The following is a 12,448-nucleotide window of genomic DNA, read 5'->3' as shown; positions in this document are numbered from 1 at the left end:
GCTTGACTCAAAACAACATAGACGAGTTCTGTAGGAGCAATAACGCCTGCTCCGTGTACATACTTGTTACAATAACACGCCAATCGCCCATCATTGGACGTTGTTGAATGTTTAGGTACTATAAGAGGATCGGTGACAAAGAAACGCAGAGATGATTTCTGTCTGACAGCGGCCTATACTGACATTTCTACAATATGTGTCTGCAGTCTTTCACAAGTCCCCGGCATTACAATCGTATACAGTATTCATTAGAAGTGGCAACATTGCCCAAGATACATATATACATCCAATAGAACATGGGGAAATTACACTGTCGTCAAGACGCCAGCAAATCAGACCGGCGCAGTCAGCCCATCCGCACAACTCAGCGTGCTCGCGTCACAAGCCAGGAACAGCGCGTCGCTCGACTCGCCGACCCAGATCTTGTACGCCCCGTCGACAGCAGGGACGACCCAGTTCTGGCGCACGACATCCCAGACGCTGACGTCCTTGCGCGTGAGCGTGAGCTCGACGACCTCGCTCGCCCCCGGCGCGAGGGCCTTGGTCTTGGCAAAGTCGCGGAGCTGGACCACGGGGCCGTCGTAGCCGGTGCCGGAGGGGAACTGCACGTACGCCTGCGCCACGGCGCGGCCCGAGAAGCCGCGCGACCCCGTGTTGGTCACCGTCACGCGGACCGTGTACGCCGTGTCCCAGAGGGCGTCGTTGCCGCCGAGCCCGCCGCCCGCCGCCGGGCCGGGCTTCTGCGTGCCCGAGTAGCCCGCCGGGTAGGGGTAGCCGGCCTGGGAGCCGCTGGCGACGGCCGCGCCCGTGGCGGCCGCGGCGTCGGCGTCCGACTGCGACAGCCACGGGTACAGGTAGCGCCAGACCTTGGAGAAGCCCGCGGGCTCGTAGGCCTCGGCCGCGAGGGGCACCGTCTTGTTGAAGGCTGGGACGCCGGACTTGGCGGGCCGCGCCGGCGGCGTGGTTGTCAGCTGGGTCACCTTGGTGATGGTGGCGTCCGTGTAGGTGAAGTTTGTGTAGGAGAGGCCGTGGCCGAAGGCGAAGCGGGGCTTCTTGCCGACCGAGTTTAGGTACTTGTAGTCGATGAAGCTGGGGGTTTTGGTCAGTGATGAGTTCTCTTGCATGCAATTGGGGGAGGGGCTTTGCAACTTACAGTCCCTCGCTGTAGGTATCCTGGATCTGGCCCGGTGCGAACCCAGTCAGGCTCACGCTCGCCGGGTAGTCGTCCTCGGCGACGGGGATGGTGTATGGCAGATGGCCGCTGGGGGAGACATCTCCGAACAGGACATTGGTCAAGGACTGGCCGGCTTCCTGGCCGGGCAAGTGCGCGACGAGGACCGCCTTGACAGAGGGCAACTCGATCCACGGCTCCATGACGATGGGACCAACAGTGTGGACGACAACCACAACATTGCTGAACTTGGCCGCGGCATCCTGCACCAGCTTGTCACCGTTGTGCCATGCCTTGAGACCATCCTGGCTCCGGTCACCAGCGTTGCCCTCGACGGTGATGGAGTTCTCGCCGGCGTCAGAGGTGATAAAAACGATAGCGACGTCGTCAGGGCCCGGCGCCGGGACGTTGCCGGGGAAGGAGTCGGTGTTGTACGATGTGACATTCGCCGCGTTGGCCTTGATGGCACCAAGCGGGTCGTCGAACGTCTCGTAGTTAGCAGTGCCGCTGCCCCAGCCCATCCCCAGTGTTCCCTTGTTGCAGCTGCGGTCGGAACAGGCGTTTGCTCCATCCGGGTTGACTGCCTGGTCTGTACCGAACAGCGACAGCTTGGCGCTCTTGGAGAGAGGGAGCAGGTCGCCGTCGTTCTTCAGCAGGGCAATCGCGTCTTGTGCGACCTGCCGGGCAATGGCGGCGTGGTTGCCTCGCACGTCGACGAACTGGTTGACGACGCCGGATGGGCTGAACAGCGCACCAGGGTGAAGCGCCCCCTCTGCGTCGCTCGTGTACGACGAAAAGTTTGGCTCTGGGTAGTTGGCGTCCTGTCCCAGGTGGTACCAGGCGGCAACAATCCTCACCGCCGCGTCGTCCAGCCTGTCGACGGGCATGGAGCCATTCAGGACAGCCCGGCTCATCTCGTACATCCAGTAGGAGGTGCCGAGCAGAGGGACCATCGTGTCACCTGGCATCGCCATGTCCAGGCCGGCGAGGGCTGCAGGGACACCGGAGATCTGCGCCAGCCAGTCCGACATGAGGAATCCTTGGAATCCGAGCTCGTCCTTCAGCAGGTTGTTGTTCAGGTAGCTGTTCTGGGTAGACGAGGAGCCGTTCACGGCGTTGTAAGCGCCCATCACTGACGCCGCGCCCGCTCTGATGGCTTCAGCGAAGGGCCAAAGGTAGAGCTCATGCATAGTCCGGTCATCTATGACAGGTAAGTAAGGCCACAGAGACTACCCATCCAAGATTCAGAAACACTGACCAATGTTGGCACTGTAAGCAGGCTGGAAGGGGTTGTACATGCGCCACATCTCTTGCTCGTTTCCAACAAGATGCTTGATAGTGGCCATGACACCCTGCTCTTGGACACTGTAAAAATGACAGTTAGTATCTAAAGCCACACTCTTTTCCATACTATTCAAGGCCTGAAATCCGGCTTGAATCAGTGAGAACTTACCCCTTAATCGTATACTTGGCGCCTATGGCTTCTATCACAGGGTCGGCTCCGAAGCCCTCCCAACTACGCCCATCACGAGGCTTGCGGCCGAGGGGACCGACGGTAGGGCCGAGATAGATGTTTGCGCCTTTGCCACGGAACTCTTGGCCAAGCGCCACGCCGCGCTGGTAGATCAAGTCCTTGTCCCAAGTGCCACCGGTGGTGATACCGGCGGGGAAAGCGGTAGCATGATCAGTGCTGCGGACGCCCAGAGCCGAGTCCTGAAGACATAGTTGCGGAAATCCCACACGCGGAGCACTTCCCGTCATTCCAACACAGACACTATACGGTCAGCTCATACTTCCACAGGCTCGAATAGCTATCCTACTTACTCTGTGTAAATAAAGTCAGCAGTCTATATTAAAGAGAGAATGGCCTGCCACGAGAAACCTTACCCATAAAAATGCCAGTGCCGGCTGTAATGTTGGCCTTCTCAGCCAAGGTCATTGTATCCACCAGGGCTTTGGCCTTCTTGACACTGTCGCTCCAGCTCGGGATCCAACCCGTGTAAGGGGCCGGGTAGTATGGAGCCGCGACATAGGGAGCTGGGACGTCGGCACGCCTGCCGATGCTCGCGCCTTGTGAAAGCCCGGTGAGGAGGCTCGTGACCACGAGCCCTGAGGACAAGGAGACCATGGGTGCCATCTTGCTTACAGCAAAGAAGAGATGACTGCTCGTCTCGACCTACAGTTGTTCGAGCGTGAAGGAACAACACAGCGTGGGCAGACACAGGGTAGGCTTCACTCGGTTGGAGACACTTGTATTCGGCCGAGAAGCCATCTATATGTACTTGCTATGGACTGGAGATTGTAGACTGTGACTTCGGGATCCGAGGACCAGCTCAGGGATGCTATGGGTCTTGAGCATATGGTTCTGCATAGGAGTAATAAGGTGGACCTAAGCTTGATGTGGTCCAATATACTAGGCGGCCAAGCGCTTGGGGCCCATCGGAATTTTGAACGAGCCTAGACGAGATGAATAAAAGGCCCAGGTGGACGGAGTGCTCGACGGAAAGGGAAAACAACACGCAGGTGGTAGGTCAGGTGTGCTATAGCCTACACCTCCTATCGCCTGTTCATGCCGGGCACCGAGAGGGGCAGGCGGCTTCGCCCATCACTTGTGTATTCCACATGTGCATGGCACCCTGCCCGCCTGGGCCCGTGTGCGGGCGCCCCTTGTCGAACTGGATATCTCCAGGTTGCGACAGCGACTGCATGAATCATGGACCAGTGAAATGTCAGGTGAAGGCACCATTTTCGAGTGGAATATGGCCTGCGGGTGGCCGCAGCACAGTGGTACAATGCAACGGTGACGTCCCCTAGCGGTGAGCGATCCTCCCACCGCACCCGGCTTCTCGGAATGGGAGCTTAAGCTAAGGTGTGTTGATAATGACATAATAGCCTAGCTCTCGTGGTAAGGGCATACACCTCTTTCTCTGCCCGGGGGAAACAAAGCAATTTGCACCTAGCTGTGAGAGCTCCCTGGACCGAGTCGAGCAGCTGCCCGCCAGTCGCGTCCATGGCCCGAAAGAGGGTGGACCTGACTCACCTTCGTGGATGACCCAGGAACAAGGTGGTAGTGCCGGTTCAAAGCAGGGCATTCCTCCGCACTACGCGGTGCTAGATCTCGGAACCACCAGAGAAGAGCGTGGCAGCCGGGGGGGGAGGGAGCCAGGAAACCAGGGCCCTTAGCGCTGTGATATCGTCGCGTGCCATAACGACAGGGTTCAGAGGAGGCTAATTGAACTTCAAGGTGTTGATGATAATGCAGGCGAGCAACACTCTGGAGGCGGAGGAGGCCAGCGGCGACAGAGCTGTCGCGGCGTGCGCCTCCAAGGGCAAGAGGTGATGAGTCGGCGGCCGCGGGATTTGTGGTAGATAAAGCTTGTTGACTGGCCGTGAGGATAGTTGAAGGTTGTCGACTACGGCTGCTGTCCTTCCCAAAGCGGGGAGGCGCCGAGGCTTGGGGACGTTGGCGGCGTCAGACGGGAGCCTTGATAGGCACGAACGTGCATGCAGCCGCAGTTGTACAGCGACGGGACTGGAGCAGCAGGCGTCGAGCAGGCAGGCGGGCAGGCGGGAGGGGGCTGATGGCTGATGGTGATCGGCCATGATGGACGGTTGACGGCATCTTGCAGGATACCCCTGGCTGACCAGGCTTGCGAGTGGGTGGCCCGCTCGGCCGACAGCTGTCAATGCCCAATCCAATAAGCCCCTCGGGAGGGCAGGAGGGCAGGAGGGCAGGAGGGATAGGCTCAACCTGCCTGCTCTGCATGTGTCAGATGCGCAGGTGCAGAGATGCACAGCGCATAACAATGGCCGTCGTGCGTGGCTGAGGAAATCAGGGAATCCGGGAAATAGCTGGCACATTTTCGAGGCTGACATTCTGATAATCTGACAAATATGTCTGTTCCTGGACGTGGCTTCCTCTAGTCGGCTCTTAGAGTTGGCTCGCGCGTGTTCATCCCAATTTCGACCCTGGCTTGTCAAGCTTGTCCATGCAGAGTTGACCTGGGCTGCTGGGCCACGGGGCAGCCGGAGCAAGCTGAAAGGAAAGACGCGCTGCCGTCATGATCGTCGCGCGTGTTCGCTCGTTTTGCTCGCACAGGGACCTCGAAAGGGAATGGTATCTAGCTCAAGATGAGTGGTGTAGTAGATGCAACGTCGATCCGCCGCGTTCGGCAGCCAGATCCATCAGTTGTGACTGCGAAGCGCGACACAGAAAGAAGCTTAGGTCCTGACAAGTGTGTGCTTTTTGGGGTCGGTGCTTTGTTCGACAGATGTGTTGCAGGCAGTCCAGGCAGTCGCACCTTACCTTGCTTGCCTACCATTAAGCTGTGGATGTGGCGCTTGGGTGAGAAAAGCTTAAGCGATCTTGTTCTCCTCGGCCCCGCCTTGAGCAAAAAAAGAGGTCCCTGGAAAATTGTTGAGGAAGTCGCGGGCAGACTCCAACGGAGCAAAGTTGTAATCGGGACGGGACAGGCCAGGCAGGAACGAGTCCGCACCTCAATAGACCGACCGACGTTATCGCTGCGGGGCGGCCTACGCGGCGACAGAGAGCCAGAAGTGGCCTATTTCGCCAGAGAGCATGCATCCCCCGTACTTTTGGGGTCAACTGCCGGTGGGCCAATAGGCACCGCTCCACCCGACCATGAACCTTGTACCATGAGAGTGCCTGAGCACCGGCAAACCTTGAACCCAGACAGGGTCGCAGAGGCCGCTAACCGCCCCCACAGAGCCCACCGTGTTGGTCCTGTTGGTCGCGCTTGCGCCATTACTTTGCACATGGTCAGCAGGGTTCTGGCCCGCAAAACTTCCTCCTTCTTCAGACGAACCGATCCGACCAGACGGGCAGCCATGCACCAACAGCACCAACAGCACCAACACACAATTGCTGTGTATAGTAGACTACACAGTACAAGTTGGTCTTGTTGCTGCTGCTGCTGCTGTGTCGCGACCACGGGGGAACACATGGATCCACCATCACCATGTTCACGTAATTTACCCGCCAATACCAATACAAATGCCAATCCTGTCAGCCGCTGACTGTACTTGTACCTATGAGGCAACTTGCCCCTGTGAGTATGTCATATGCGCCCAATCCGTACACTATGCCTGCCGGTGCTGACGCCGGCGGCGGCGGTGGCTGGCTGGATAGGTCGTGGTTGTGGTCGTGGTTGTGGATGCCAGCGTGGAGTTACGGTTGTATTGCTGTGGCAGATGCCGCTCTGCAAGTCCACACAGATCGGCCAGTCCTCGGCGCCGCCTATCGATCCGTGACTTGCAGCTTTGTCCGTCACGCGCACCGTCGGCAGCCCAATGGATGGCCCTGCCCGCGGTTGGGTCCGAATTCTGGGGAAACCAGATCGCAGCTCGAACGGCCCTGTGGTCGAGTCAATGCCACACACACACACGCATCGTCATGTCCATCGGCGGTGCTACCCATCCCTCATGCCCACACCCCTGCCTGGCTGGCCCCTCCTCGCCCTTTCCGCACCTCCCTCTGTCATGTATGTATGTACTGTGTGTTTGTATTCTTCCGAACCTCCAGTGAGGACTGACTTTGGCATGTTGAGAAGGGAGTGTGTGGACACCTACGGGCGCCACATTTGTGCCGGGGTCGGATCGCCCAGGCACCGCTTCTTGTTCCGCCGCGCCCCCAACAGGATCATCTCTGACCCATACCAAGTAGATCCCACGATGGGGTGGACGCCTACATAAGATGGAGCCCTGGCCTCGCTTCTGTCCTTCGGGCCCTCGAGGTTTTCCCTCGGTGTGATGGTGTCTTGAGAGTACAAGTCCCGGCTCCTTGAACTCATCGCCCGCCAGACCCCCCGCCCAACCTCTCCAGTATCGTGCAAGCTTGCAAGGCAAAATGAGGCTCTCCGTAGCGTCCTCTCTCTCGTGGGCAGTCGCCTCGGTTGTGGCAACCCCTCTTGCTCCTCCCAAGAGCCTCGTGACTCGTCAAGGTAAGCCGGGGCCGTCTGGAGAACAGTTCCATCCAGTGTCCCACCTAACTTATTCGAATTATAGATGCCTCGACTTTGACGACGGAGGTTTACAACAACTTGAAATATTACAACGAGTACTCCGCGTCCACCTACTGCAACAGCGACAACGCTGCTGGTTCCTTGGTTGTCTGCCAGGATGGTTGCCCCCAAGTAATGGCGAATGGGGCTACGGTTGTCGGCTCCCTGCCCAACACTACTGTCTTCGCGATGGAAGGCTACGTTGCACTCGACAGCGTCAGGAAAGAGGTTGTTGTTGCTTTCCGCGGCTCGTCTGGGATACGCAACTGGATTGCAGACCTCACCTTCCTCCAGGTTCCATGCGACTACACAAGCGGGTGTGCCGTCCACAGTGGCTTCAAGATCGCGTGGGAGTCCATCCGCGACTTCACCATGAGCTTCGTCGACGCCGCCCTCACTGAGTACCCAGACTACAAGCTTGTCGTCACGGGCCACTCCCTCGGGGGTGCGGTAGGCACCTTAGCGGCCATCGAGTTCAGGAACAAGGGGTGAGTGAAGTCTCCAGGTCCGTCCGGCGACTGACAGTCTTCTAAAAAATGTATCGTAGCCACGCCTGCGACCTGTATACTTATGGCTCACCCCGGGTCGGCAACCTCGCCTTTGTCAAGTACGTTACCAACCAGGCTGGCGCTGAGTACCGGGCGACGCATTTCGACGACCCCGTCCCTCGCCTGCCGCCAATCCTGTTTGGTTACTTCCACACCAGTCCCGAGTATTGGCTCGAGGCTGGGCCGGCAACCAACACCGATTACTCTATTGATGAGATCGAGACTTGCACGGGCTATGCCAACATCGGCTGCAACGCGGGGACTTTTGGGCTGGACGCCGACGCTCATCTCCGTAAGTCCACACTGCCCAGGTGCCCATGCATAACTGTCTCGACTCGTCAAGGCATATACCCTGGGACGGGAATATATACAGCACTTTGTTCTACCAAAACCTCTTTATATGGCAATCACTAACTGGCAAAACCAAATAGACTACTTCCAGTACCTGGGTTGCGATTCCGGTTCCAACAGCGCAAGCGTCTCGCTCACGACGAGGGACGACATCGCCACAAGCCCATTGTGGACACGTGACGACGTGTCTGATGAGGAGCTGGAGCAGAGACTCAACAACTACACGATACAGGATATCGCATACAGCCAACAGCTGGCCGCCGACGGCGAGGTGGTTTAATTTTCGCACCAAGTATATATTCCCGAAGCGGCGGGGCAACTTTAATGTATGCTTCAGCCAATTAATGTATATCATCAGATTGGGGTTGAGACCAGAGACTATGACTTATGAATTATGGCGGCAGAGCGTGTCATTTTCAGGGCATGAATAAAAAATACGTGCATACAACCTCTACTAAACCTCATATTGAATATTCCAAAGTTGGCCTTGGTCTGGTTTGGACTCGCTGTGTAGGTCAATTTGGTTGGGCAGTGGGTATGGCCTGGCGTGGGTCTTTGCTCGTGATCCTCTCCTGACGCCTTCGCCATTTATCGTACGGTATTGCTTCTGGCATCAACAACTTCTCTCAACAAATCCTCTCGACATCTAGTTTGCCTCGGCGCCAGAGTGAAGACACGACACCACACAGTCGCTCCCGCCGTCCATCGGTACTTGATTCTCTAACCCCGGGCCGTTCATCTACTCTGACCGGCGGGCCTGTAAGTTAATCATTGACAGCCAGCCAGCTGCGAAGTGTTCTTTGGCGTCCGATGTATAAATGGCACAACCCTCTCTCTCTTATATAATCAAGCCCGTTGGCCGCTCATGCCAAGGACAGCCCCGGTGGTTGCGGAGCTGAACGAACGAAACAATGCCGCCAAGGCTCAATTTCGGCGGCCCCCTCCCACCGATAACTCAAGCGCCGCTTGGCAGCGAGCGGCGCCCGAGACATTTTGCTGATGGCTCTGGCACAAGAGTTCTGGTCGAGGCCAATCAAGTCCCGCTCTTACATCACGTTGCGCACGCAGGATACCATCGAACACTTTCTTCCTTCCTGTTGCGGCGTGTCGACGACAGACAGCCCACCGCCTCCCCCTCCCCCTCCCCCTCGTGCCTTGCAACAGCGGCCCGCCGGGCTTCAGAGGAGGTTTGCGACCTGGTGGTTGGTTGTGGCAGGAGGATTCTCGAGTTGGGTCGCCCGTGGATCCCTGGGGTCGTTCGAGGTGTCACGTCTGGTGTGGCTCCGCGCGCTAGTAATAAATCGATGTCGTCGAGCTCTTTTCCCGCGGGCGAGGGGGGCGACACGTGCCCCGGGGGACGTCGATGATTCCTGAGGTTGCATCTGGTGGCCCGCGTAGGGCTCCCATGCCTCCCGGGTATGCGTTCCCAAGACTGACCCCGTCCAAACCATCCTGCCCTCCCGCCCAATGACGGCATGGGCTGCCCACCTTCGAATCACCGGTATCAGCGAGCTTATTATTATCCTCCTGGGCGAGAGGCGAGGGGGCCTGATCCCGGCCGCTGCGCTTGAGGCACGACATGGGACGAGAGATGCATATGCAGATGCAGATGCAGCCGTGGTGGGCTCGGGTCGCCGGCCTGCCTGCCTGGCTGGGGTGTGCTCTTCGACGGCCGTGTATAAAGAAGGAGGGACCGCTGGCCTGCCTGCCTGTCTGTGTATAGTCTATAGCCTGCCTTCTCCCGCCCTGAACCCGCCGCAAGACGAACCAGACGCAGCGTCCCCCTCATCCAGCGCGGCCCAAGTATCTGAGATTCAGGATGAGAGCGAGCCTCAAGGCGCTCGCCATCGCGGCGGCTTCGGTCCCGGCCGTCTACGCGCAGTACTTCCAGCGCCTGGGCACGTGCCCGACCCTCGGCTGCATCCTGCCCCCGGACCAGCAGGATTTCCTCCCGGGCCAGGAGTTCGACATCCGCTTTGAGGTCCACGCCCCGGTCAACGGCTCCGAGGCCAACGGGGGCGAGCCGGACAGGGACTTCACCGTGTCCATAGCCAAGGGGTCCAACGGCACCGCCGTGAGCATTGCCGACTTCTTTGATCTTGAGGAGCCAGAGGGTCAGTGTTGTCCGCTGTTCATTTTTTTCCCCACCATTTCCGCCCGGCTGTCTCGGGGTGTCTTAGACATGTTTGAGTCAAATTATGAACCCTATTTGCACATACGACGAGCTTCTCGGATATCAGGGCCCTTTATGTCTAGACACTAGATGTTAAATGGGCACTTGCTGCAGACTCTCAGTGATCGAAAGACTTGGGATACTAGCTAACAGAATAATTAGTCGAGACTTGGACTTTCTCGTGGTACGAGGACCTCTTCGCCCAGGACGCCGGGACCAAGTCGGTTGTGAATGTTGCTTCAAAGGTGTACCGCAGGATTGCTCTTTACGAGCCCGGGGAGTACACTGTGACGTTGAACTACTACGACGGCGAGCAGACCGAGGCGAAATGGCTCGTGAGGCCATTGGCCGAGGAGAAGCGGGCGAAGAATGTCATCTTCTTCATCGGTGAGTGCCGTCCATGTGATCTATAAGTCTGCCAGCTGCTGACATGCGTGAAGGTGATGGCATGACCACCAACATGATCACGGCCGCCCGCCTGCTGGGCCACAAGTCCATCAACGGCAGGTACCAGACCACGCTGCAGCTGGACAAGTTCCCAGTTCTCGGACACCAGATGACGCACTCGATTGACACCTGTATGTATATCTCCATCCATGTCGATCGAGTTCAGCCCCAGAGTGGACCTCTGCCAGGCGGATAGCTTGTGATCTGTCGGATGAGGTTAACACGAATCAAAGACATCACGGACTCCGCCAACTCCGCCTCGGCTCTGTATTCCGGCCACAAGAGCACTGTGAACGCCATGGGTGTCTACGCCGACTCCTCGCCCGATGCGTTCGACGACCCCAAGGTTGAGACCATCGTGGAGCTGTTGCGCCGCATCCACGGCTCGGCATGGGGTGCCGTGACCACCGCGACCTTGTCAGATGCCACCCCTACCGCATTGACGGCACACACCCGCTTGCGAGGCCTATACGGCCCACTGGTCGACCAGGCTCTGAACGGGGTGACCAACTTTTCCTGGCCGTCCGCCGGTCCTCCTGATGTTTACTTCGGCGGTGGCGCGGAGCAGTTCCTGCCTGGGTCTGGCTCCTACCAGGGAAAGGATTACTACGCCGAGTTCGCCGCGCAGGACTACGACATTGCCCTCAACAAGACCTCCCTGCTCGAGCTATCGAACAGCTCCAGGGCCCTGGGCGTCTTCTGCCGCTCCAACCTCCCCGTGTGGCTCGACCGCAACGTCTTCACAGATGTCCTGGGGACGTTCACCAACGACCCATCCGGCAGCAGGACCCCCGCCCTCGACCTGCCGGGCCTCAAGGAGATGACCCTCAAGGCCGTCGACATCCTGAACGAGCGCGGCGGCGACAAGGGCTTCTTCCTGATGTCCGAGGCGGCGTCCATCGACAAGCAGATGCACTCCCTGGACTACGACCGCGCCCTGGGCGACCTCCTCGAGCTCGACGACACCGTGCGGGCGACGGTGGCGCACCTCGAGGAGCTGGGCATCCTCGAGGACACGCTGGTCGTGGTGTCGTCGGACCACGGCCACGGGTTCGACGTCTTCGGCAGCGCGGACACCAAGTACATGGCGTCCAAGGCGACGGACCGCGAGAAGCGCAACGCCGTGGGCGTGTACCAGAACTCGGGGCTGTCGCAGTACACGGTCGAGGCCGAGGGCGTGGGCTACAACACGGGGCCGCACTTCCCCGTGAACTGGGACCCGCGCTACGTGATCGCCTCGGGCGCGGGCGCGAGCCCCGACCGCCGGGAGACGTACCGCGTCAACATGACGCGGCCCAGGACCCCCGCGGCCAACATCTCCGGGTTCGACAGCGACGACTACTTTGCCAACCCGTCCGACAACGTCGGCGGGTTCGTCGTCAACGGCACCCTGCCCACCAGCGAGAACCAGGGCGTGCACTCGCTGACCGACGTGGCCGTCTTCGCCATGGGGCCGTGCCAGGAGCTGTTTGGGGGCGTGTACAGCGCGATTGATATCTTTTACAACATGGCTGAGTGCTTGGGCCTGGCGCAGGGGACCAACGTGACGGATGGTTATGATCTGTAGGGGGCGCCTGCGTGTGGCCCTGGGAAGGTGTTTTTAGGGCACCGGACTCACGGTAGTTTTTAATGATGATAATTGATACTGGTAATACCGTACTTTTGCTCGAGTCTGCAAGAAGCAATTTCTTGAGATGGGAACAGCTGGCTCTTTTTCATTGATGGCTGCCCATGTGAA

At 58.7% G+C, this 12,448-nt stretch overlaps 3 protein-coding genes across 3 annotated transcripts; 2 read left to right on the top strand and 1 right to left on the bottom strand.

Moving 5' to 3' along the window:
* Positions 1 to 332: 332 nt before the first annotated feature.
* On the bottom strand, positions 333 to 3,308 carry KVR01_011368 (uncharacterized protein; the record flags this gene model as incomplete). Its single annotated transcript, XM_044792715.1, has 5 exons — positions 333 to 1,089; positions 1,154 to 2,372; positions 2,430 to 2,536; positions 2,625 to 2,884; positions 3,054 to 3,308. 5 exons carry the CDS (start codon positions 3,306 to 3,308, stop codon positions 333 to 335), a joined length of 2,598 nt encoding a protein of 865 aa, XP_044639743.1.
* A 2,702-nt stretch (positions 3,309 to 6,010) lies between these two features.
* KVR01_011320 (uncharacterized protein) lies at positions 6,011 to 8,536 on the top strand. The gene is made up of 4 exons (XM_044794519.1): positions 6,011 to 7,131; positions 7,196 to 7,679; positions 7,739 to 8,031; positions 8,171 to 8,536. Exons 1-4 carry the CDS (start codon positions 7,038 to 7,040, stop codon positions 8,368 to 8,370), a joined length of 1,071 nt encoding a protein of 356 aa, XP_044639695.1. The 5' UTR covers positions 6,011 to 7,037; the 3' UTR covers positions 8,371 to 8,536.
* Positions 8,537 to 8,690: 154 nt separating this feature from the next.
* Positions 8,691 to 12,359, top strand: KVR01_011173 (uncharacterized protein). The gene is made up of 4 exons (XM_044783959.1): positions 8,691 to 10,204; positions 10,426 to 10,650; positions 10,704 to 10,841; positions 10,944 to 12,359. Exons 1-4 carry the CDS (start codon positions 9,910 to 9,912, stop codon positions 12,275 to 12,277), a joined length of 1,992 nt encoding a protein of 663 aa, XP_044639548.1. The 5' UTR covers positions 8,691 to 9,909; the 3' UTR covers positions 12,278 to 12,359.
* The last annotated feature ends 89 nt before the right edge of the window (positions 12,360 to 12,448 follow it).

The sequence above is a fragment of the Diaporthe batatas genome, assembly GCF_019321695.1.
Source record: "Diaporthe batatas strain CRI 302-4 chromosome Unknown Contig00015, whole genome shotgun sequence".
Taxonomy (NCBI): Eukaryota; Fungi; Ascomycota; class Sordariomycetes; order Diaporthales; family Diaporthaceae; genus Diaporthe; species Diaporthe batatas.
Note: the sequence above shows the minus strand (reverse complement) of the source record. Positions and strands in the feature narration are given on the sequence as shown.

Excerpts from the sequence above, each read along its gene's own strand:
- KVR01_011320 (XM_044794519.1), top strand. The coding sequence starts at position 7,038 with ATGAGGCTCTCCGTAGCGTCCTCTCTCTCGTGGGCAGTCGCCTCGGTT. Across the intron at positions 7,132-7,195 it reads GAGCCTCGTGACTCGTCAAG|ATGCCTCGACTTTGACGACG; the intron begins GTAAGCCGGGGC and ends TTCGAATTATAG. Across the intron at positions 8,032-8,170 it reads GGACGCCGACGCTCATCTCC|ACTACTTCCAGTACCTGGGT; the intron begins GTAAGTCCACAC and ends AAAACCAAATAG.
- KVR01_011173 (XM_044783959.1), top strand. The coding sequence starts at position 9,910 with ATGAGAGCGAGCCTCAAGGCGCTCGCCATCGCGGCGGCTTCGGTCCCG. Across the intron at positions 10,205-10,425 it reads TGATCTTGAGGAGCCAGAGG|TCGAGACTTGGACTTTCTCG; the intron begins GTCAGTGTTGTC and ends CAGAATAATTAG. Across the intron at positions 10,651-10,703 it reads GAATGTCATCTTCTTCATCG|GTGATGGCATGACCACCAAC; the intron begins GTGAGTGCCGTC and ends ACATGCGTGAAG.